Source organism: Lissotriton vulgaris, chromosome 6 (genome assembly GCF_964263255.1).
Source record: "Lissotriton vulgaris chromosome 6, aLisVul1.2, whole genome shotgun sequence".
NCBI classification, from domain to species: domain Eukaryota; kingdom Metazoa; phylum Chordata; class Amphibia; order Caudata; family Salamandridae; genus Lissotriton; species Lissotriton vulgaris.
In genome coordinates this window covers 207,091,591-207,115,137 of record NC_141694.1, presented here as the reverse complement: position 1 = coordinate 207,115,137, position 23,547 = coordinate 207,091,591, and the positions used below count along the sequence as shown (strand labels likewise).

At 44.6% G+C, this 23,547-nt stretch overlaps 1 protein-coding gene across 1 annotated transcript in view; it reads left to right on the top strand.

The window, feature by feature from the left end:
- Positions 1–23,547, top strand: part of LOC147707028 (adhesion G protein-coupled receptor F5-like) — a 1,085,534-nt gene that overhangs the window by 381,262 nt on the left and 680,725 nt on the right. The window contains exon 3 of the mRNA XM_086926248.1: positions 6,320–6,371. Within this exon, the coding sequence (XP_086782374.1) occupies positions 6,320–6,371 (52 nt within the window). The remainder of the gene's footprint in view (positions 1–6,319; positions 6,372–23,547) is intronic.

The window sequence follows — 23,547 nt, the reverse complement described above, 5'->3', positions numbered from 1 at the left end:
CCACTCTCTGTCACCACTGCCACTCTCTGACTACTCATGCCACCCTCTGGCCCACCCATGCCACCCTCTGTTTCATCACCACACCCTCTGGTTGTCCAGTGTACATTATTTTTGGCAAAGCAAAGCACACCTTCCCTGCCTCAAGTGACCTGAATTAATTTGGGGCTGATTAATGTGTCACAGAATATTTTTTTAGCTGGCACCTGCTTCCTTAGTGCGCCCTGATTAGTGATCTTTTGCACTTGCTAAGTGCTTTCATTGTTGCAAATTTAGTTACAACACCTGCCCTGCCCCAACTGACAATAATGAATTAGGGGCTGATTAATGGATTTTAACTTCCAGCCTGGCTCCTGCTTGTCTCCCTTAGCTGTAATTCAGGACCTTTGTGGCATATGTGTAACTATTCTGAGGTTCAGAGCAGGGTCACATAATAGTTGCAACTGGCAACTGAACTCTGGAGGGGCCCCTCAGGAAGCACTACAGGAAATGGCTACTAATGATGAGCCTGAACTTTTGAACCTGGTAAGTAGTTACTTTCAGTTTTGCTAAAATCGTATTTCTGCAATTTCGCACTTATTCGCGGGGCGCGAACTCACGCGAACAGTGCGAGCAGTGCGAGCAAAATCCGCTGCTCGCGGATTTGCGGATTTTTCAGGAAATTCGCAAATCTCGCGGATTGCGGATTTCCCGAAAATCCGCAAAATCCGCGAGCGGAACGGATTTTCCGCCCATGCCTACCTCGGAGTGTGTATCCCGCTTTAAGATCAGGGGATACGGTGAGAAATTGCTGAGAAAGACTCTAAATAAAGGAAGGAAAATTGAAAGACGCACTCTCCTAACGACGAACCCTATACGGGGCAGACGTACGGAGAAAGCAAGTGACAACAAAGGGAAATTCAGACTAATAACCCCATACTCGTCAGGGGCTAAAGATCTAAGAGTGATGCTAAATAAAAACTGGCACATTCTTCTGACGGATAATGTGCTTAAGGAAGACCTACCAATCCATCCACTTCTCACGTTTAGCAAAGCTAGATCAGTAGGCGATATGTTAGTGACTAGCCACTTTGAAAAACTACCCCAGAGAGTTAACACCTTAAGGGATCAAAAAGGCTTTTACCCCTACGGCCGCTGCAAAGCGTGCGCAGGCAGTAAACGGGTCCTGTCATACGTAATAGCAGATACAGGGAGAAAAATGACTATAAACAAATTTATCACCTGTAGTACGCAATATGCCGTCTTCTGCTTACAGTGCCCATGTGGCCTCCGCTATATTGGGAACACTATTAAGGAGCTCAAGTTGAGAATACTTGAGCACCTCAGAGCTATAGACAAGGCGGACCAGGCCTATCCAGTGGCCCGCCACTTTGCTGAGGCTCATAAACAGGACCGCAACAAACTCCAATATTTCGGTCTTGATATTGTGCCCCCCAATGTGTGAGGTGGTGATCTCCTTTGAAGACTGCGGAGGTTGGAATCGAGATACATTATAGACCTTTCAACGAAACATCCGAAAGGCCTCAACAGTGGGGAAGAGATGGCATTTCATCTGGGGAAATGAGATACACTAACCTCCGTACTGTTTTGAGAATTTGAATTTGAACACTGTCAGACTATAATGCTGTGATGAGACCTTGTCTGAATTGTAATGTATCTCCTAAGATCTGGTATTCCACAATCACATGTGATGGTTCCACATATTGAATATTTGAACATCGTAATATTTGACAGTTGTCAGGTGAATTGAAATTTTAGACAGATTTATATGATTTATTCTGTTTCTCGTGATGACATTTCGAAATGATGAAATTTGGTTTGCAATAGGGTGTGTCTCATTCTCTGTATTTGAAATAATTTTCTAGGGCAGAGAAATCAAGCTGAGACTATTCTAATTTTGCAACCTAGAATGAAATGAATTGCCAAGTAAGATTGTTTAATGTTACTGCCAAAACTTGAGACATTGATTGAATGCAGGGTGATTATTTTACTGTGCTCATTTACAATGCTTAGTTTTCATGCCATATTCTATCCGCTGCTATACCTACTGCATGTAGCCGCATTCAAACTCTATTTCATTTATAAGTAACTTCTATTTGCATGATAGAAAATGTGAAGTTTTATAATATGATGGACAGTACTGACTTGTATGATAAGGGACATTAGCCGATCCACGGCTTGATCTTTGTTCATTTTATGGACTTGTGTATATCATCTGTACCACAACTCTATCAGGGTAGATGCCCATCTATGGGCTTGATTTCATTTAATGCAAAATAATGAGCTGTATGAATGACATTGAAATCATTGAAAGATGGCGCGCACTTTTACTGTTGTGGCGAAAGTCCCTTGTCTATGTCGATGTCCGACATAATGTCTGCGGCTTTAAAAACATGTCGACATGATATTCAGTGTAACACACACTGACGAAGGCAGCATGTCGAAACGCATCTGTGTGTGCCCCTTCCGCAAAAATAAAATCAGCGTGATCGACAGTATTGCCTTCTGAGTGCTGTTTTGTCCTTTTGTAACTACCAAGGGGAATTGGAGCGTTATATATATATATATATATATATATATATATATATATATATATATATATATATATATATATATATATATATATATATATATATATATATATATATATATATATATATATATCAAGGTTGCTGCAACACACCACCTTCAGTCTCCTGGGTAAGCAGACACGGACCAAAATCAGTGCAAAACTTTCAGTTTTATTCCTCGTCGGCCATTACTCGTTTCACCACCTCAGTGGCTTGATCACATGACAACGCTAGTTTGATTCTGGACCATAATATATATATAATGTTGTATTAAAATTCCCATGCATTAATTTAAAATATATATATTTTTGTCTAAGTATGTATTTCTTTTCAAAAATATTTTAATGGGGGTTTTCTTTTTCAAATTCAATTGATAACAAAAAAATTATTTAACAAACAAAAATGTAACATCTTCAATTAATATATGTAATTTGAAAATTATAGTTTAACATTTTCTTTATGGGACGTTAGAATAGTTAAACCACCCAAACCCCACCCCACCCCACCCCAAAAAAACAAATTTGCAATCTTTGTTGTGACTGGATTTGAAATAATTTCTCCAAACTCCAAAAATGCTTATCAGCCATGACCAAGCACGTTCGACGGCAGTGGTGTCATTAAGTGTGTGAGGTATCTTTTCCCCCTTGCTGGAATGGGAGTAGAAATAGCTGCAGCAGTGTGCAATAAAGATTTTGAAATTTAAGTAATAAAATGTTCTTTATGAATGTGTTAAATAACATTGTTTCTTTGTTATTTGATTGACGAACACATGATTCCGCGCTGGCTGATCATTCTTGTATTGTTCATTGTTTTTTTAGCTTGTGGATGTTAGAAAAACAAGATTATATATGGATATTTGTTTTAGTAAATATTTTGAAAATGCGAAATAAAATGTGCGTAATGTCTTTAAGTCTGTTTTATATAGTTAGTCTGTTCATATATGCCTGGGGAACATGCAGAACAAAAGTAAACTCGTCACCTACAATTGCACAAACTCTACCTTTGACAGCCAGAACAAAGCCAGGAGTCATCACATTATTCGTGCCTCTAATTCAGGGGTCTCCAAACCGGTCCTAGAGGTCCGGATCCATGCCAGATTTTTAAAATAACTACATGTATCTCAATGGGGATATCCAAAAAATCTGGCATGGATCCGGCCCTCCAGGACCGTTTTGGAGACCCCTGCTCTAATTTGTCAGAGATTACATCTAAAGGGCATGAGTTTGCCACCTACTCTAGTACTTCAACAACATGGCGTATTTCATAGAAGGTTTGTCTGAATCCAGAACTAGGGAACAGAATGGCAAAGAATCAATCCGTCTCAGAAATGTGTCTGGAAAGTCTCATGTGCGAAGGAGGAGGTCGTGATCAGATGTCTCTTAGCAGACACAACATAAGCAGGATAACAGACACAGAAAATTCTATGGGCCGGTTCCTGCAGACATAAAAGGTTCCTGGTTAACGCATTGTGGTGCCACTGCAGGTGAACAGTTCTCTGCAAGGAAGGTCAGCAAATTCAGTTATCACTATGTCCCATAAAGATACTGCAGTTTCTGATTTCACTTGCCAGTCCATAAGCAGTATCAGCAAATTAGACAGCACAGGACTAATTGACTAGTGCTAGGTAGCCCTTTTATGTTTCGACACTTTGCAATTTGATGATAATGATGATAATAAACGGATTACTCTAAACATTTAAACTATTCCAATGCAGGGCTTGGTTAGCATTTCCATTCCTCTCTTTCCCTTTGCATGGTGTTGTTTATGCGCCTGCATTTATAATGCCAAAATCAAAACCATAAGCTCCCGAAGGCAGTGATGAAACTGATGCTGGATATGTTGCTCAAGACTGGCTTGTGGGGCCAGGAGAGCTCTCGTTGCATACAGCTGTCTACCACTAAAGCCTTAAACACGTCACCTATGGGTTACACTCACATATCTCAGCAACAGGTAAATAAACCAATGAGCTATTTTATGCAGCTTTAATTGTGTTGTGCTGTCATTTTTGACTGTTGAGCCTTTGTTCACAGCAATATCCAGAACAGTCTACCTTCCCATTAAACATTTGACTTGGTTCAAAAAGAACCAGGACAGCAAATCAGAATTCCAAGCACTATAGATTTTCTCTGACTGTCTGCAATTTATATGCAACTTTTAGAGGATTTGCAACATTTCCAGTTCTATGCATGGAAATCCAAATAAATCATAAATGTCCAAGCTTACTTCTAATGCCGTACAAGTAGTCGTGAGGATTGGAAACAGGCAGACATTCTGGAGGAGTAAAAATGGTTAGACCTGGGTGATCTTTTTCATTCAAACCTGGAACCGCATGCATTTCTAGGTGATTGTGTGATTTTCATGGTGGCTAAATTTGGTAAAAGCCGATATCACCAGCTAATGTTTATAAAAATATATTAATTCTTGGTTACGGTCCAAGTGGTTGAAGGCGAGCCGCACAAGGATTTGTATAGGTTCAGATTGCACAAGCTCACGAATGCCAGCTGCTTTGACCCCACTGCACTGGAATGGAATGTCAAAGTAAAGGCAGAAGATAGTCCTTTCGTTATGGCTATGCAGCTATGGACAAAACACAAATGGAATGTGTTACATGGCTGCAAATGGATCCCGAGAAAAACAATAACAGACTTATCCAGGTTCGGCTTAAGCTGGCACATAAACTGCTTGGGATAGGGAGGTATTCATAATGTTGATTATATCTTGAGTGAATAAACCAAAATTGTCATTAAGAAAAGGTAGGTAGTCACTTACGCTGTAATTGTATGGACATTCTGTTGTGTGCTGCCTGAGTTAGCGGTGGTGGGTTTGAAGGGGGAGGAGAGAGCACATGAACAGCCAAATGAGAGCCTGAATTGTAGGAAAAATTAATTGATAAATAACAATTACTATTCTGAGCGGCATGATGTGTAATAATTTGGGACAAAAATAGTTCAGCGAATACTCTTTATATGGGATGATCTAGGAGCAAACTTACATGTGCAAATGTGCATGTCCACTTCTGGAGTATTCACAGCCTTCTCAATAGCCTCTTATAGCCACTCCCTTAGGTTCTCAACTATATCTCTGCATTTCTGTGAATCGAGATTTAGAGTTTCAGATGGGAAATTTAGTTTACTTGTGCACCTGTGTGACACCGGTGCAAATGTTGTTGTGAGTGGAGTGCAAAGTTTCTACCCCCTCATCCTTTCCTCCACTTGCAACTAAGTTTCGCATTTTTTAATGCTCATGGCCCAAATTCAAATTAGACTTTCTTAAAACCCAGATCTTTCTGAGAGGTTTGCCAAAACATCTAGGTCATATTTGCAAGGAGCAGGTCGTGAGTCAGATGTGTATTAGCAGACACAACATAAGCAGGATAACAGACACAGATAATTCTATGGGTTGGTTGTTGGAGAAATTAAAGGTTCCAGCCAGGTTGACACATTTTCCTACGGCAGGTGAACAGTGCTCTGCAAGAAAGGTCAACATAGGAGATGGCAGATTCAGGCATTACAGATTCAGTTATCACTATGTCTCATAAGGTTTCTGTAGTTTGATTTCACTTGTCAGTTTGTAAGCAGTATCAGAACATTAGTCAACACAGTATGAATTGACTGGTGATAGGTATTCCTTTTATGTTTTGGCACTTGATAATGTATTGATATTGCTGTGATAATAAAATGCAGCTTAGACCAGAACTTTCAACAACTCAGAATGAGCAAAAAACTAACCTAGAACTATCCTTTCTATTTTAGACACACTCCGAAGTTGTTCACAGTTCCTTCAAAAGTAGATGGAAACGTGAAGGTGAGTAAATACAAGCTAACTATATAACACAACCTTTAATTTCGAGTTATTTGTTAAATTAGGAGCAATTAAAATGTAAGAAAACTTAATTCACACATGTGTTGACACATTTTCTCGCATCTTCCTAGAATGGAACCAAATTACTCAATGCTTAGTTTGTTTAAAAAAAGAAAGAAATTCACGCAGTTTCCAAAAGTTTCTTTTAGCAACCCTAAGATAGTGCTGTTGAATGCCAGGGTTTTAGAAAATAGAAGGCTGCCAAGTCTTGATTCACTTCATAGTTCATACCTCTTCCCTACACCACCCTACACATCCTGTCTCTTTATTGCCCTGGGACATTTAACACCTAAATTAGCATTTTGCTGTCCTTGGCAGCGTGGCCAATAGTAGTCTTGCAATGAAAGTGGTGGGATGCACACCTTTGTTTAAACGTACAGTCCATGTTTCTCCACTATTTTTCTTGAAATGCGTGCGTGTCGGTTAGTAGTCTTGCGCCATGTGTGCTCTGGAATGCATGCATGTGTTTCACATACCTGGCATCCTATTAACCTGGTGGTTGTTTCCCAGTATTTTAGGTAAACTACATTTCTTCATAAGCCTACCACACTTTTTATGGAAGTCCTCCAAGGAGATAACTTACAGACATCAGGATACATCCAATGATACCATAATTTTGTGGGAGTAGCTGTAGCACATTCATAGGCGCTATACTGGAGAATTACATGGCTCCATTAGCAGGAGATACATTGTTGAGGCAATTCATAAATAGGTAGTTTAACTGCAATGAGCCCAAATTATTTTTCATAACCTCCGTTATTACCTTTCCCGTATTCAGCCCCATAATCGTTGTTTGCTTCAATTGAACCAACAGGACTAATACACCTCATAGCACTCATTTGCAGTAGCGGTCTGTCCTTAAGGGTGGAAGGGCCATGCGCCACAGTTTTTGGACATAATATGTATCTGTCAGTTTGAGCAAAGGTCAGCCTGACACACACTTTTTGTTTTGGTCAGAGAGTCAGGAGCTAGGCATGTGCTACATGCGTAGGCTCCTTGCTACCTGAGCAGAACTTTGCTGGGCTGAGGATGTCACAGCTCCTGTGGGCATGATAAGTGTGGCTCAAAACCACCTGAGCAAACTTACCTCACTCATATATCATTCCCATAAAATAAGCCAGCCATACAGTGGAGAAGAATTAGAAAACATTTATTAGGCCATTAGTTTCTCTATAGAGAGGCCCCGTCAGGACTTCACTCCAAGGAGTGCGCCAAGAGGACTGCCGGTTCTCAAAACAACAATAAATTATATCACGTTACAGTAACATTAGTCACGCCCCTAATGGAAAAGTACAGGACTGGAGAAATGGTGAACAATAAGCGCACACACAAAGCAGCTGCACCTGCAGGAGGATGGCTCTGTTATCACCCCCAAGGCTACGGAGCCGAGACTCCGCTCCTACCGGGCATGGGAACATTACTGATAGCAAAGAAACACATTTCGTTGTTAGTTTTCTGCAAATACTAACTAAAGACGAGAAATGCTGAGACCAGGGATTTTTCTGCTCTCGATGGAGGGGGCATTGCAGTCTGGCCGCGGAGACATGTTCCCAAGATGACGGCACAGAAGCTAAGCTAAGAGATTGCTAACTGGAACACGAAAATAACCAATTAGTCCTAAATACATATGCAACACATCCTTCGGTTGGACACACTATGATAACTTATACGTCATCATGTTGAGTGAATTGAGGGGCGAGAAATGCAAAACCTATCAGGTGTGACCTCCTCAGCTTTGAAGCCCTCCTCCTCGTGATGAGGTGACTGTCAGTGATAGTTTCGTACCTGGGTGCTTCAGTTGTATTCCCTGAAGTGCCCAGGGCCTTGTGTCTTTTACTGACACTTTGTCACACAGTGGGTGGATCGGCAGTCTCTCTCCCTCTATTCTACTTTGTGATGATGCAGGTTCTACTGCCTCCCCTCATTGGCTGACTTTAGGTAAATGAGGGGGGGCAGCAGTTCCAACCCTCCTGGCACCTCCAAAACACTGGTATTCTGTTTTTATTGACTGTATGGTGCATGCTTGTATGTATGAATGTATGTGTATTTGTGTTGGAAAACGAGGCAGGATCTGTTAGGCCTGCGCAAACAACATGACTACATTTGTCCTTCACTGGGAACCAAAGACCCAATTGTAGTTCCTGACTCTCAGAGGGTAGCATTGCTGAGCATTCTGAGGCTTACTCAAGGGAGGTGGTGTGGGCTAGTAACGACCATTGCAGGTGTGCAGCAATAACACTCAATAATTGATTGTCCAGTCTGTACTTTGCTTTATAAAAGTAAGAGTACATATATGAAACACACACACTACTCAATACTATGCACCAATTCACACATATACATAAGCTGTTGAAATTACTTTGTGACATTGCATAACATCTCCACCCCTCCCGCAGGGGGAGGGGGGTTGGGTCTAGTACCACCACTCCCATGTATTCACATCATCTTGCCCCCAAATGCAGTTAGTTGCACATAACCTGGAGCGAAGGCCCTTCACACTGGCACCATCCCAGTGGCAACCCGCCCCTTTACCTCAACAAGCATTTTAGATAGGTATACCTGCCCTGGTGACACACAACCCTGACTGAGCATTGCCTACTGACCATGAAATGTACACCCCTACGTCTTAAGGGCCAGCAGTCTGGGTTCTTCACCTAAGCACAGCAGCAAGAATACATGTTTAAGCAGCACTTTAGAATGACAGTACTCATCACATTTGGGTATCTTTAGAATGCATTGCAATTACAGCCCCTAAAGGCATCACAGATGAAATTGGTTACGCATATACAGCCAGACACCCTAGCAGGAATGTCTGGCAACATAACCACACTTTGCTTATGACATCACCTTACACAGGTACTTCACATTACACATGTGACCTTCAGTCCCTCTAAAAGAAATAACCTCAGTAAATGCATTTCTGGTGCAATTCACCTCTTCACCTCCAGGGGATGCCCCTCTCCAGACATCCCCAAATCAGCTCTTCACTCCTTAATGCACTTCTCAGAACACCCCCAGCTGTAGAACAAAAGTTCCAGCCTAGAAGGTGTAAAAATGCTGGCTCAGCCCTTGAGGGGTTATCCTTTTCATGTCCCCACGAGACTTAGCGAGGGACTTCCATTTTCGTGCTGGGGGAGACTGCGCTTCTCCAGCAGCTCCCCCTGTACCTTTGCACACATATGATGGTGACCCCGTTCTCCTGGGGCCACCACAAGCAGTGAAAATGCTGTGTTGCCCTTGCAGGCCGGTCTTGGCCTGCACGGCATTATGGGAATTCCCACATATTAGAGCAGCGGCTCTCCCGCTGCTCCGGGGAGAGCCGCGAAGTGGGCTTCTGGCGGTGTCTGCCGCCCGTTGGAGGGTCCAGTCCCACCCGGACCCCCAGATGAGTAAGATGGCTCAGGGAGCCCACCCCCGGCCGCTTATGCAGATTTTCGGGGGCCTGGTCCAACCCAGGCCCCTGGCAACTCTCGCACTTCTTTTCGCGGGTCCCTGTCCCACCCGGGACTCCCACCTGCTGAATGGTTGGAGGGCAGTCTGGGGAGCCCACCCCCGGCTGCCACCGATGGCTCCCCGCCCAGCCAGCACTCTTCCGTACTGCCTCAGGAGCCGGCACCTCTCTTCGGGTCTTGCAGCTCCGGCTGGCAGATGCGTGAAATCCTGGTGGTCCACCTGGGCCTTGGGGGAGTGTGACAGCACTCCCCCACCTTCACCCTCTCATCGGGCCCGGGGATGGGGTCCGGGGCCCTCGCATCACATGGGGGTCTGGAGTTTGGGATCGTGGGCCTCCTGGGGGCTATCTTCATGGGGAGCACGACGGTGCTCCCAACTTGGTATTGGGGTCCAGGGTTGGGGTCCCGGGCCCCAGGACATCTTCTTCAAGGGCCACGGTGGGCTCCAGGTGCACTGTGCTTGCCTTCACGGGGAGCGCAACAGCGCTCCCCGACTTTGCTTCGGGCCAGGGGGTATGGGGTCCCGGGCCCCTTAAAACCTCTACACGGGGCGCAACATCGCTCCCCGCCAGCCTCCATCTTCGGCGGGTGCCAGGGTGGGCTCCTGGCCCCCCTGCAGGGTATTTTTCATGGGGAGCGTGATAGCGCTCCCCGGCTTCCCCTTTGCTGGGGGCAGCCCCTGGGGACTTGACCCACCCCGTGGGCATCATTGAGGCCGGCGGCAGAGCTCCACGGGCTTTGTCGTCGGTCCAATGAGGGGTCAAAGGTCACCTACGGGCTGAGGGGGATATCTCGGCCCCCAGGTGGCCAATTTTCACAATGTTCATCTGTCCTTGATCCTCCTGGCCAGGCCCAGCCACTGAGAACACTCTCCTTTGCCTTCCTGGTCTCAAGGACGGTGCATTCAGCAGGGAGCTGTCTTTACTGGCTCTCTGCGCCAGCGTTTCGCCTGGCTCACCTCCGGGGCCTCTCTTCTCCCTGCGCAGAGGCCCCTGCTTCTGTGTACTGGTCCTAGTCTCTTCTTCTGGCACTGTTCAGGATCCTGGGATAGTCAGGGGGTTCCTCCTTCCAACTGCCCATTGCCAGGCTCCAGCACCTTCTGCCTCAGCAGACCACACCCCAGAGAGAGCTTCTCTTCCTGTGCAAGTCCTTATAAGAAGTTGTGGAGGGGCCCTATCACACAGCGACACATCACTTCTCTGCTTCTGCTCCCTCCTTCCTGCCCAGGTCTCTGGGTTGGTTCAAGATGGCGCCGTCAAGTGTCTCCTGCCACATGGTCTCTGAAAGCCCCTTCCCCCCTCACTGCTTTCCCTCCCTGGTGCAGCGTGGTTCCTGGCACCCAGTGATAGCTGCTGATGGATGAGCCTGTAGACCCACCCATCTTCTCTTCGTGGAGAGGAGGTCTTCGCTCTGGGAAGAAGGGTCATTAATCCAGGCTACTTAGGTCAGCCCACAGCCAGGGCCTGGTTATGGCTGACTCAGAGAAATATGACAGTTCTGGATGACTCAAAAGCAGTACAAATAGGACGTTGAACTCTGCAGAATACTTCTTCTCACACCCGTTACAGTGGACTTTAGTGCATGCCTGGAATTTCTAGGCCTTAGGAAAGTAAAACTAGCACATGTGCTTCCCGTTCCCATAAGAGAATAATGGAATACACACTGTAAAGCACACTGACTTTCCCTGGCATGTTTCTTCCCACTGTATACAGCCTATTCCATGTCACCACCCGTTTCTGCATAAGTCCTGCCACACCAGTCTGTCTGCACCTGCTCTTTGGCGGCGCATGCTAGGAATCTCCCCTGCGCAGCCCCCACATGTGTGCACATGCATGTACACATGTGTCTGCATGTAACTAAGTATGGGCGGAAAATTCATTCCGCTCGCGGAATTTGCGGATTTTCCGCAATTTCCCGATCTGCGAATCGCGCAAAATTGCGGCAAAATCCGCGAATCCGCGAGCGGGACGAATTTTGCTCAGGAAGCACTTACAGGGTTAAAGCAGTGGCCAAGTTCAAGCTAATTTCTTTGTAACCATTTACAAAATGGTTACAAAGAAATTAACTTCAACTTGGGCACCTGCTGTAACCCTGTAAGTGCTTCCTGAGCGGCGCCTCGTTGTCTACTTGCAACTATTCTCTGACCCTGCTCTGACCCTCGAAGCAGGGTCAAAGAATAGTTACAATTAGGCAATGAGGCTCCTGTCACTAAAATTAAACCTCAGCAGGAAGCACTTACAGATTAAAAAAGCAGGTGCCCGAGTTGAAGCTGAAATTCAGTAACGCATTATAATCAGCCCAAGAATCTAGTGAGCACGGTCGATGCTAGGCAGGTGTCCTTTCTCCCCAGATCTACCGTCTACAATTAGCTGTAATCCGTGATGGGGGTCTAGGCATCCCCGAGTTTCTTGAGCGCAATCCCCCTGTACTGCCAGTGACCAGCACCTACTGCTTTCTCCTCATTTGCTGCTTTGATCGGTCTCTGACCCTTTATAAATGAGAGGCATGTGAACTCGCACAGAAGCCCCGCCCTTTTGGCCCCTTCCCACACGCACTAGGCTATGCAACCTCTTCCCTCCATTTCCCCTACTGTGATGGACAGCTCACTTGAGGGATCTCAGCGCCTATGGGCGCGGTGGCAAAGTCACAGACACATGTGGTGACTTGCCACTCTTCTGGGCCTTTATGCAGCTGTAGTGTAGGAAAAGCACAATACATTTACCCAACGAGGTAGCACTTACTGCTTTCTCCTCATCTGCTGCTCTGATCGGTCTCTGACCCTTTATAAACAAGAGGCATGTGAACTCGCACAGAAACCCGGCCCCACACACATTAGGCTATGCAACCTCTTCCCGCCCTTTCCCCCACTGTGATGGACAGCTCACTCAAGGGACATCGGCGCCTATGGGCGCGGTGGCAAAGTCACAGACACACGTGGTGACTTGCCACTCTTCTGGGCCTTTACGCAGCTGTAGTGTAGGAAAAGCACGATACATTTACCCAACGAGGTAGCACTTACTGCTTTCTCCTCATCTGCTGCTCTGATTGGTCTCTGACCCTTTATTAACCATAGGCATGTGAACTCGCACAGAAGCCCGGCCCCACACACACTAGGCTATGCAACCTCTTCCCGCCCTTTCCCCCCACTGTGATGGACAGCTCACTCAAGGGACCTCGGCGCTGATGGGCTCGGTGGCGAAATCACAGACACACGTGGTGACTTGCCACTCTTCTGGGCCTTTACGCAGCTGTAGTGTAGGAAAAGCACGATACATTTACCCAAAGAGGTAGCAATTACTGCTTTCTCCTAATTTGCTGCTCTGATCGGTATCTGACCCTTTATAAACAAGAGGCATGTGAACTCGCACAGAAGCCCGGCCTCACACACACTAGGTTATACAACCTCTTCCCGCCCTTTCCCCCACTGTGATAGACAGCTCACTCAAGGGACCTTCGCGCCTATGTGTGTGGTGGCAAAGTCACAGACACACGTGGTGACTTGCCACTCTTCTGGGCCTTTACGCAGCTGTAGTGTTGGAAAAGCACGATAGATTTACCCAACAAGGTAGCACTTACTGCTTTTTCCTCATCTGCTGCTCTGATCGGTCTCTGACCCTTTATAAACAAGAGGCATGTGAACTTGCACGGAAGCCCGGCCCTACACACACTAGGGGTATACACCTGTTACAACACAACTTTTACAACTACCTACCATTACAACGCAACTTTTACAACGCATACCATTACAACGCATTGCGCTGGGGGGCGCTCTAGGATAGGGAATAAGTTTAATTTACTATCCAACACCTTCCCTAGTGTCCACGGGGACTGGAGTTGGAATAGTAAATTATACTTACCACTATCCAGCACCTCTAAGCGCTATGCGTTGTAATGGTATGCGTTGTAATGGTCGCGTTGTAATGGTAGGTAGTTGTAATGGTATGCGTTGTAACGTCATACATCCACACTAGGCTATGCAACATCTTCCCGCCCTTTCCCCCACTGTGATGGACACCTTGCTCGAGGGACCTCGGCGCCTTTGGGCGCGGTGGCAAAGTTACAGACACACGTGGTGACTGGCCAACTCTTCTTGGCCTTTACGCAGCTGTAGTGTAGGAAAAGCACGATACATTTACCCAGCGAGGTAGCACTTACTGATTAGCCAGTAGAAAGTACTCCAGGTAAGTATGGTGCAAATCACTAAAAAATCTGTGATTTTGCGGGAAAATCCGCTAATTCGCGGATTTTGTTTGCGATTTAGCGCGAATTCGCGATCACTGATTCGCAAAATTCGCCCATACTTACATGTAACCAGCCTGGTGTCCCTTACTCCAGCTGCTGTGCAGTGGCTATGCTCAAGCGAGCGGGACACCAGTAAAATCCCCATGCAGTCTCTTTCATCCTGAGTTCACTGTGGGTGAGTCCCAACTTATGAGGCTCACCCACAGTAAAAGCTCAACAATTAGGTGCTCAAAAAGCAAAAAGTCTGGGCGGCCCATAGTCTCAGAACCACCTTCTAACAATTTGTGAGTGAGTGTTTTGAATGAACATGTGTGCGTCCGCATGTGAATGCTTCTGTGTGTGTGAGGCACCCCTTCAACCCTATCTAAGTTGTATTTACCGGCCGCCACTGCTCATTTGTAAAAGGAAAGCCCAGAACTAGATGAATACAATCCTACCTGTGTGGAACAAGAGGGCAAACCTAGTAAATGTGTAGATTATGTGTTCTGTTATTTAAGGAGAAACACATGTGAGTTTCCAGTCTAGCAACATCCACGTCTTCTACATTCACATTCTGTAATGGACCCCTGAATGCATGTGATTCTCACTCTTGAATTCTATTTTGGCAGGTTCCATGCTTCTGCTCTGTTTGTTTGTTCGATTGGTGATTTGTGTTCTCTCTTAAGATATTTATATTTCGTGTTAATTTTAAGTAGTGTTAATGCTGTTCCCAAAAGGTCACGTCCTGCATTAGAAATGATGACAGCAGGCTCCATCCTTTTTTTAAGTTCAAGAGAATTTTATTAAGAGTAATAAAAAAATAAACCAGGTGTCAAAACAAAGTACAACGTGATATCAAAGTAAGAATCTAAGCAGAGTAATACAATCATACAAATGCAAACATTATAATAAAATAGATCTGGGTACAAGGTGAGAAAAAGGGAAAAAGCAAAGAAAAAAAAAGTACGGTAAGCATAAAATATGAAAAGCATGAGAACATTGAGAAGTAATAAATACAGTTGATACAGTGAAGGATAAGTGGAACGCATCGGGCATTTAAGGAGGTTTAGGAACTTCCTGTTGTGGAGGCGGAGGGTGAAACAAGCGTTTACTACATGAGTCTAGATAAAGTGTAACGGGAGTCCATAAGTCCATGCGTTTTGTAGCCAGACATGCCGGGAAGACATGGGCAGTGTCCAATCTGTGGTTGTGGCATACATTAAACCACCACGCTTTGAAGGAAATTTTAGAGAAGTCTTTCCAGTTGACTGTTATTTGTTGGAAGGCAGCGGCAAGTAATAGGTCAACAATCTGAGGTTTTAGATCAATGTTATTCCAACAAGGTGAGAGACTGCCCATAAAAACATGTGTTTGAGAGAAAGGGATAGAGGTGTGAAAGATTGAATTAATTTGAGCCCAAACCTGAAGCCAAAAATTACGCACATGAGTACATAAAAATAACATATGAAATAAATTGGCTTGTGGTGATGAGCAAGACCAACATATGTGGGGAGTGGCAGGATAACGTTTGTGAAGGTCAGAAGGTGTGAAAAGGAGTCTATTGTAAACAAAGAACAAAGTCTGAGTGAGGGTCGCTGCTCTGGAAGATTTACGGAGTTTGGTCCAGATTTTGTCCCAGAGGGAAACCGACCAGGAGACAGACAAATCATGTTCCCAAGATTCTTCTACTTTAGACTTGGGTCTCGGGATCTTACCATCGTGAAGGTATTTGTAAATAGCAGTGGCTTTTGGTGTAGTGCGTAAGAAGGAATGAAGTTCGGTAATGGGGGTAGATGGAGCAGGAGGAGGGCAGGACTGAGAGAGCTCATTGTATTTCGTTAGGACTGTATCTTTAAGCAGTTGATATTTGCGTGCAAAGGAAGTAGGTAAGTTATAGAGGGAGCGAAGGGTGTCGAAAGATAAGAAAGAGGAGTGAGAAAAAAGTTGGGAGACTCACTGCAGACCTCGAGTATGCCAAGTTTTCCAAAAAAAGGGCCTATTACGAATGAGTAAGGATGTATTATGCCATATGGGGGAGGAAAGGAAATCAGCAGTGGTAGTAGGAGGTGTGTGCGTGGAAGAGAGGAGTAATTTAGTGGTAAACTTATGAATCGTAGTAGAGATAGAGGTGGGTTTGCGAGAAAAGGAAAGGTATTCAGCAATGGAGAATGGGGAAAGAAGGTGGCGTTCAAATTTGATCCATAAAGGACAAGGGGTGTCAGGGTCCTGTAACCAAAAAGAGGCTTGTCTCAACTGAAACGCCTTGTGGTAGGCTGGAAAGTCAGGGAAGTTAGCTCCACCTTCTGATTTAGGACGAATCAGACGTGCTAGGGACATTCTTGGCTTCTTTTTATTCCAAAGAAAGGACGTTAGAATAGAGTTGATCTTTTTGAAAAATTTGGAGGGGACAGGGACCGGAATATTAGAGAGGGTATAGAGAACAATGGGAGATAACATCATTTTAATAGTGTCAAGGCGACCCCACCAGGATAGATAAAGGGGATGCCATCTAGAAGTGAGATCCGTTAATTTTTGAATGCATTTGGACATGCACAGGGAAACAGTATCCGGGATGGTGGGGGTAATATGCATTCCAAGATACTTGATATTTGAAGGTTTCCATGTGAAATTAGAGACTGCAAAGTCGGGTTTAAATGTGAATTTAGTCAAGGGGAGGATCTCACATTTATCATTATTGAGTTTATAGCCAGATAGTTGGGAATAAGTGTGGACTTCGGCAAGAAAGGCAGGAATGGAAACGGAGGGGTCAGAGATAAATAGCAAAATGTCATCCGCATAAGCGGCTAGTTTGATGTGGGAGTCTGATAGTTGGAAACCATGAATAGAGGGATTTTGACGGAGTTTGGAAAGGAAGGGTTCTAAGGCCAGATTGAAGAGAAAGGGAGAAAGGGGACAACCTTGGCGAACGCCTCTTTTTAAATCAAAAAAGGAGGACGTTTGACCGTTGGCACACACCGCTGCACGCGGGTTGGAATAGAGTAGTGAAATTAAAGAAATGAAAACAGGACCAAAACCAAACCAACGGAGAGTTTGGAAGAGATAAGTCCATTCGACCCTATCAAACGCCTTTTCGGCGTCCAGGGCAATAGCCGCAAGGGGATGGGTTAAAGGGCGAGATGTAGAAAGGATGTTAAAGAGGAGTCTGGTGTTATCAGTTATAAAACGGCCTTTGACAAAGCCCGACTGTTCCTCCCCCAAGAGGTCTGGAAGAAGAAGGTCCAGGCGTGCCGCAAGAGATTTCGCAAAAATGTTGTAGTCAATATTAACTAAAGGGATCGGCCTGTAATTTTTGCAATGTTGAGGATCCTTTCCCTCCTTGGGTATAAGGCAAATATGAGCGTCTGAAAAAGAGCCTAAGGAGGATCCCAAGGAAAGGAAGGTGCCAATAAGGGAGTGAAGTCTGGGGATAAGGAGTTTTGAAAAGTGGAGAAAAAATTCTACTGTGAAGCCGTCTGGTCCGGGGGCTTTGTCTTTTTGGAGGGTTTGAAGCGCCTTGAGTAGTTCTTGTTGGGATATGTCAGTTTCTAAGTGAGAGAGGTCAATTGGAAAGTGAGATGGTTTGTGAATAGAGGAGAAAAATGTGTCTAGGGAGTGGGAAGAGGGTTGAGTTTCAGATGAGTACAGGGTCTTGTAGAAGGTAGAAAATTCTGTGAGAATGTCCGCGTCAGTATGTTTGAGGTTCGAATTGACGTCATAGACTGATTCAATGTTTAATTTGTTGTGTTTCACCTTTAGATAATTGGCTAAAATTTTCCCAGCCTTATTTTTGCCTCCGTAGAACTTGGCACTAGATTTTAATAAGTACAATGACGCATCATCCGTTGACTTTTTGTTGAATTCCATTTTAGCATTGACCAGGGCGGTTAGAGTTTGCTGTGAGCGAGAAGTAAAATAAGAATGCTCCAATTTCTTAATATCGAGAAGGATAGCCTTGGTATAATCGCGAGCAGCTCTGCGTTTTTTAGCAACAAAGCCAATGATAAAATCTCTTGCTGCTGCTTTGTAGGCATCCCAAATGGTGTGTTTGGGGACAGGGGAGTTATCGTTAAGGGAGAAAAATTCATGAGAGAAGGAGGTGAACGAGGTGGTAAATTTAGGGTCTAAGAGGAGAGAATTATTGAAACGCCAACGCTTAGGACCTACAGATTTGGGTAAGATGTCCAATTGAGCTAGTGTGGGGGCATGGTCAGAGAGTAGAATTGGACCAATTTCTGCATTAGTGAGAGTTTGGGCGATATTGTGGGTAACAAAGATATAATCTATTCGGGATTGGGAATGATGACATGGTGAATAGAAAGTGAATTCCTGGAGGTCCGGATTACATAGACGCCAAGCATCAGTAAGTTTGTGTTGGGAAATAGCTCGAGAGAAGGATTTGTGGGAATTGTTAGGGATGAAGTGTGCTTTGGAATTTCTATCTAGGAAGGGATCTAGGGGTTGATTGCAGTCTCCCGCCAGTATAAAGTTATCATCAATAAATCTGGTGATGTGCTGGGAAAATGAGTGCCAGAAAGTGGGATCACCAGTAGTAGGGGCATAAACATTTAGGAGAGAAATTGGAACATTCTTGATAGAGAGTTTGGTATATATCCATCGTCCCTCGGCATCAGATTCTTGAGTAATTAGGGAATGGGAGAGAGCTTTGTGACACAAAATTGCAACGCCATTACGTTTACCGTCCCCAGGAGAATAATAGACATCGCCTACCCAACTTCTCTTCAATTTGACAGATTCTTCAGCAGTTAAATGAGTTTCTTGCAAAAAAGCAATGTCCACATTCAAACGAGAAAGATGTGATAACATTCTTTGTCGTTTGATAGGAGAATTGACGCCCTTAACATTCCATGTAATTATCTTCAAAGACATTTCACATCAGAGAAGAAGAATAAAACAGAGGAAGAAAAGGAAGTACAGAAGTGACCCAGAGGAATAAAAAAGCCAAAGAGAATTAGAAAGTCAATAAAAGCCAGTACAGTGCGACATAGAGTCAAAGGATGAGGAAAGAGGAAATGGGGTAAGGAAAAAGAGAGTAAAAGCGGGTGATGAAATAGAAAATAGAGCGGAGGAGAGAAAGATAGAATCAATTGACATAAGAAATGTGAGAAGGTAGACCGTGAAATAGCAAAAATGGTAGGAAGAAATTGATAGTAGAAGAGTAGTCGAGGAATAGGAGAGGACGACACCTGTGGAAAAAAGGAAACTAGTGAACTTGAAAGGGAGAAAATCGCAATGAGGAATGTGAACATTCGGGAAGAAAGGGAAAACATACTTACGGAGGGTAGAGGCGGGGAGGAATGATCACCAGGGAGAGGAGACGAGGAAAAATGAGTGGGAGGGGAGCGCCAGGCAGAGGAAGGAAGCATCCAATGCAAGCGAACCGGCAGGTCGAGGGGGAAACGCCAAACATATTATAAACCTGCAAGAGAAAGGGAGGGAAAACGTACATGAGTAAGACAAATGAAGGAAGAAGAAAACACAGTAACGTTAAGAGAGAATACATGTCTATCCAATACAGATGGAAGAAAGATAGGGAGGGATCAAGAGAGGAACATAGAAACTGAGGATGCTGGGAAACCCATGAAAGGCAAACAGCAAAACATCAAACATCAAAACATGAAACATATAATTTGGTTAAGCCAATGAAGTCACTGAAAACAAGATTCATGGAGGGAAAGCAGATGAGGAGCCAGAGAAGTCCATGTCAGATGACTGTGCAGCGTTCAAGAAACTTCGTAGACGAACAGGATCCTCGTAGGTCATGGTCTTGTTGTTGTATGTGACTCTGAACAGGCAAGGATGAAAAAGGCCGTATCTGGCTCCAAGAGCGCGAAGTTCAGGTCTCATGTCTAAAAATGCTTTACGACGGCTTGCTGTAGCTTTGGCATAATCCTGCGCAAAGAAGAGATTGGATCCTGACCATTGGAGACGAGGTGATGCACGTGCTGCTGAGATGACTTTGAGAAGGTCAGTATACTCTAAGAAGTACATGATGACAACCTCTCGGCCGTGAAGAGGGAGAAGGAGTAGAGGGGAGGCGACCCAGTCTGTGTGCACGCTGGATATTAAGCGTAGTACCCTCAGGCAAATGAAGGAGCTTGGGTAAAAAAGACTTGAAGAAGGCGATGGGGTCAGTCCCTTCACAATTCTCTGCCAGGCCGTAGAGACGGAGGTTGTTGCGTCTATTTCGGTTCTCCAACTCTTCAACCTGCTTATGAAGAAAGGAGATCTGGGACTGCATGTGTGAGACCTTAGAGGACGACTCTTGGAGAGAGGTCAGAGACTTTTCTACTGTTGTGACCCTGGCATCCATCTGAGACCAATTGTCGGTGAGAACCTGCAGCTTAGAATTAGTTTCCTCCATGAAAGGTCTGAGGGCGCGGATTTCTTCCAATAGAAGCTCCATGGAGACAGTCGAGGTGGATCCTGTTGGTGACGGAGGATCTTTTTTAAGGCGTTTCGTCGTGACTTTCCCTGGCGGCTGGGCAGGCCGCTCTGTGCTAGACTGCGACATCTGAGTGACGAGCGCTTGAGAGGCCTCGAGGTGCGCCAATGCAGAGAAGACTTTTGAGTTCTTGATGAATACACGACGTGGAGTCTTGGGAGTGCGGGCAATTGCCTTTCTTTCCATAAAAAAGGAATTGTTGGTAAGAGAAAATAAAGTTCAGTGGCAATCTCTGCTGGTCTATAGACAATTGCAAGTGTGCGCAGGAGTTGTTGAGAGGAGGAAAACAAGCAAATTCCTCCCCAGAAAAAAAAAGGATTTACGCAGATAAATGGAGCAGCATTCAAGTCATTTGAAGAGGCAGTACAATAAGAGTGAGAGCGGAAGAACAGCACTACCCTAGGGCATACAGGAGTGGTACATGGCGATGCAGCAGAGAATTAATTGGTGAGAAACATCACAGATGCGGAAAGAGCATGTGGAGAAAAAGAAAAAAAAGAACTTGTAAAAATAATGCGCAGGACAGCTTCATGTAGTAGATAGCCACTGAAATAAGAGCATGAGGAACTGAAGCGCTCTTATAATTTAGAGTGGGCTGCAGCTGTGTAGACATGCAGGGTGCCTGAGGTAAAGAAGCAACAACCAGGTAACATGGCCGCTCAGGTCGCCAGAGGATAAAAAAAGTCTATGTATTTCACTGAGGAAAAGGCACCATAAAAAAACGTTGCCCAGCGATGGTGCTAAAATGCATAAATTAGCTCACCAAAGGTAGCTGGAGGCACGAAGGGCTCTGTGGCAGGCTGTCATGGGTAACGAACGGGAGCGCCGCCGTCCGCGCTGACAGGACCCAAGATGGCGGGCGCGACTGTCTCACAGCCGCGTCCGCTACAACATGTGAGAGACGGCCATTCCGCTGCTCGTTTCGTTCCGCCGACGGGAGCCTGCTGGTGTCCGTGTGCTCCGGTGCCAGAAAATCCGTCTTGCAGGGATATTTGGTGCAAAATTAGAAGCGAGAGCCCCTTCAGACCGGGAGCGCTCCATGAGAGCCGCCGTCCTCGTCGGGCGCCAAGCCACGCCCCAGCAGGCTCCATCCTACTCTGTGTGAATTAGCTTGAATGTTACACTTAGCTGTTACAGGAGTCTCCCACAAGATTTCAGAAAATGTAAAACGTTTGGCAGGGTTCTCTAGTATGAAAGGGCGTGCCAGAATCGAAGTGCATATGTAGATTAACCTGAGGTTTGTGTGGAATATATGTGGTTTATGATTATCTTGCATATTGTGAGTTTTCACATCCTATCACATTTCAGAACAAAAGGGGTCAGTCAAAGAAAACCAAGCATACATTCCCAAGACCAAGGTTTGAAGAAACCCTTAATTCACACAAATGGAGCAAGCCTGGTTTGACAGATTTGGCAATGTGTTTTGACATACTTCCAGGTTAGTAATAACTTACCCACTCGTGACTGTGCCAATGAATGGCACTCACTGCTTTATGTACAGTCACAGGGCCATACTTTGTACAGTGTGACTCTGCCCTGGAAACTAAAATCTTGAGGACTTGCCTGAAAGGGTGGGTCCACCGAATTTTCCCAAAGTTGCAAGCATTTATTGTATGCTTGTAGGGACAGGGCATGGCCCATTGCAATATTCCCTTTATCTTTAAGAGGAGATACAATAGAAAAACGTATAAATGTCCCACCATTTTGTAGTAAACTTTAGGTCTACGTTTAATCAGACTAAAACGCAGCTAGCTCCAAGTAACAACGTCTGAAGTGTCATTGGTGCGAAATGTCTCCAAGTAAAATTGTTATGCTTTCAGACTTGCTGTATATGATAAACATGTTAGGAGCTTCTTGGCTACTTGCAGTTCTGGCAAATTAGATGGAAAGTTATCAAGATGTATACTTTAATTTCATTTTTGAAACCAAAGCTGAAGAACCAGTGACTCCATCATTGGTAACCCCTTGTGACTTTCTGAAATTCCCACCTAAGCAAACACCCTAGAGTAGTTCCCAGGGGGACTAGTTCAAACAATTCGCCATGCCTTGGGTCCAACTTAAATGTCACTCCGTCAAAGAATATTGCTAATACCACATAATCTAGCCCATTGCATGTATTAACTGTGTCTGGATTCCGAAAACCTAAATATTCTGTGACAGCTTTACTATAGCTGAGCGTCCAACACAAAATTAGTCCCAAGAAGGGAAGGACCTGGATGCTTTGAATAAACCTGATGCTAGGAGTCATCTTGAGATCAACAAGTGTGTATATAAATCACCCATACAAGTGTCTTCCATCTCAATTCTGCCAGCTCAATTCTGGCAATGCCACTGATATGTTTAGAGGTTTAGTTGTAGAACAATCTGACAAGAGCACTGAATTAATACTTGCAGGTATTCCTGTTGTTGCAAATGATATAACCGAGGTTAGGAGTGAAAAAGTGCGCAATTATATCTAAAAATGGGCATGTCATCGCAGAGACATGTTGGGTTTATTTTAATGCAATTGAAGGTCTACCTTGTAATAGGTCATGATAGATAACATCTTTCTTGGGAAGATAATACCCTGCCCACCTTGTGATTCAAGCATCTGCAAAGACAAAACCGTGGGGAGTCATCTTTGAATGTTATTTTGTATACTTTCAAGGTGACCATCATGTTGCTTTAGGATGCAACGTGGCTGGCATATTGGAACAATTGTTAATTGTATAACATTCTAAAAAGCTGCCATGTTGCACTTATGTGAAATATGGATCACCTCTTACAAGTATTCAAAGTGGTGTTCTTAGCTTGTCACTACAATTTTACAAACTTTGGCAAAGCCAACAGTGGTGGTGAGCACTGCCAAGGCGAGACTGGTTTGCTTTGCCAGTGCTTGCTTAAAAAGAAATAGGAGAACCACCTTTAAAGAATGCATATTTCTTTTACAGAGTTCATAAACTCCGGAAAATAAATATAGTATGTTGCTCCTATTTAAATCTAT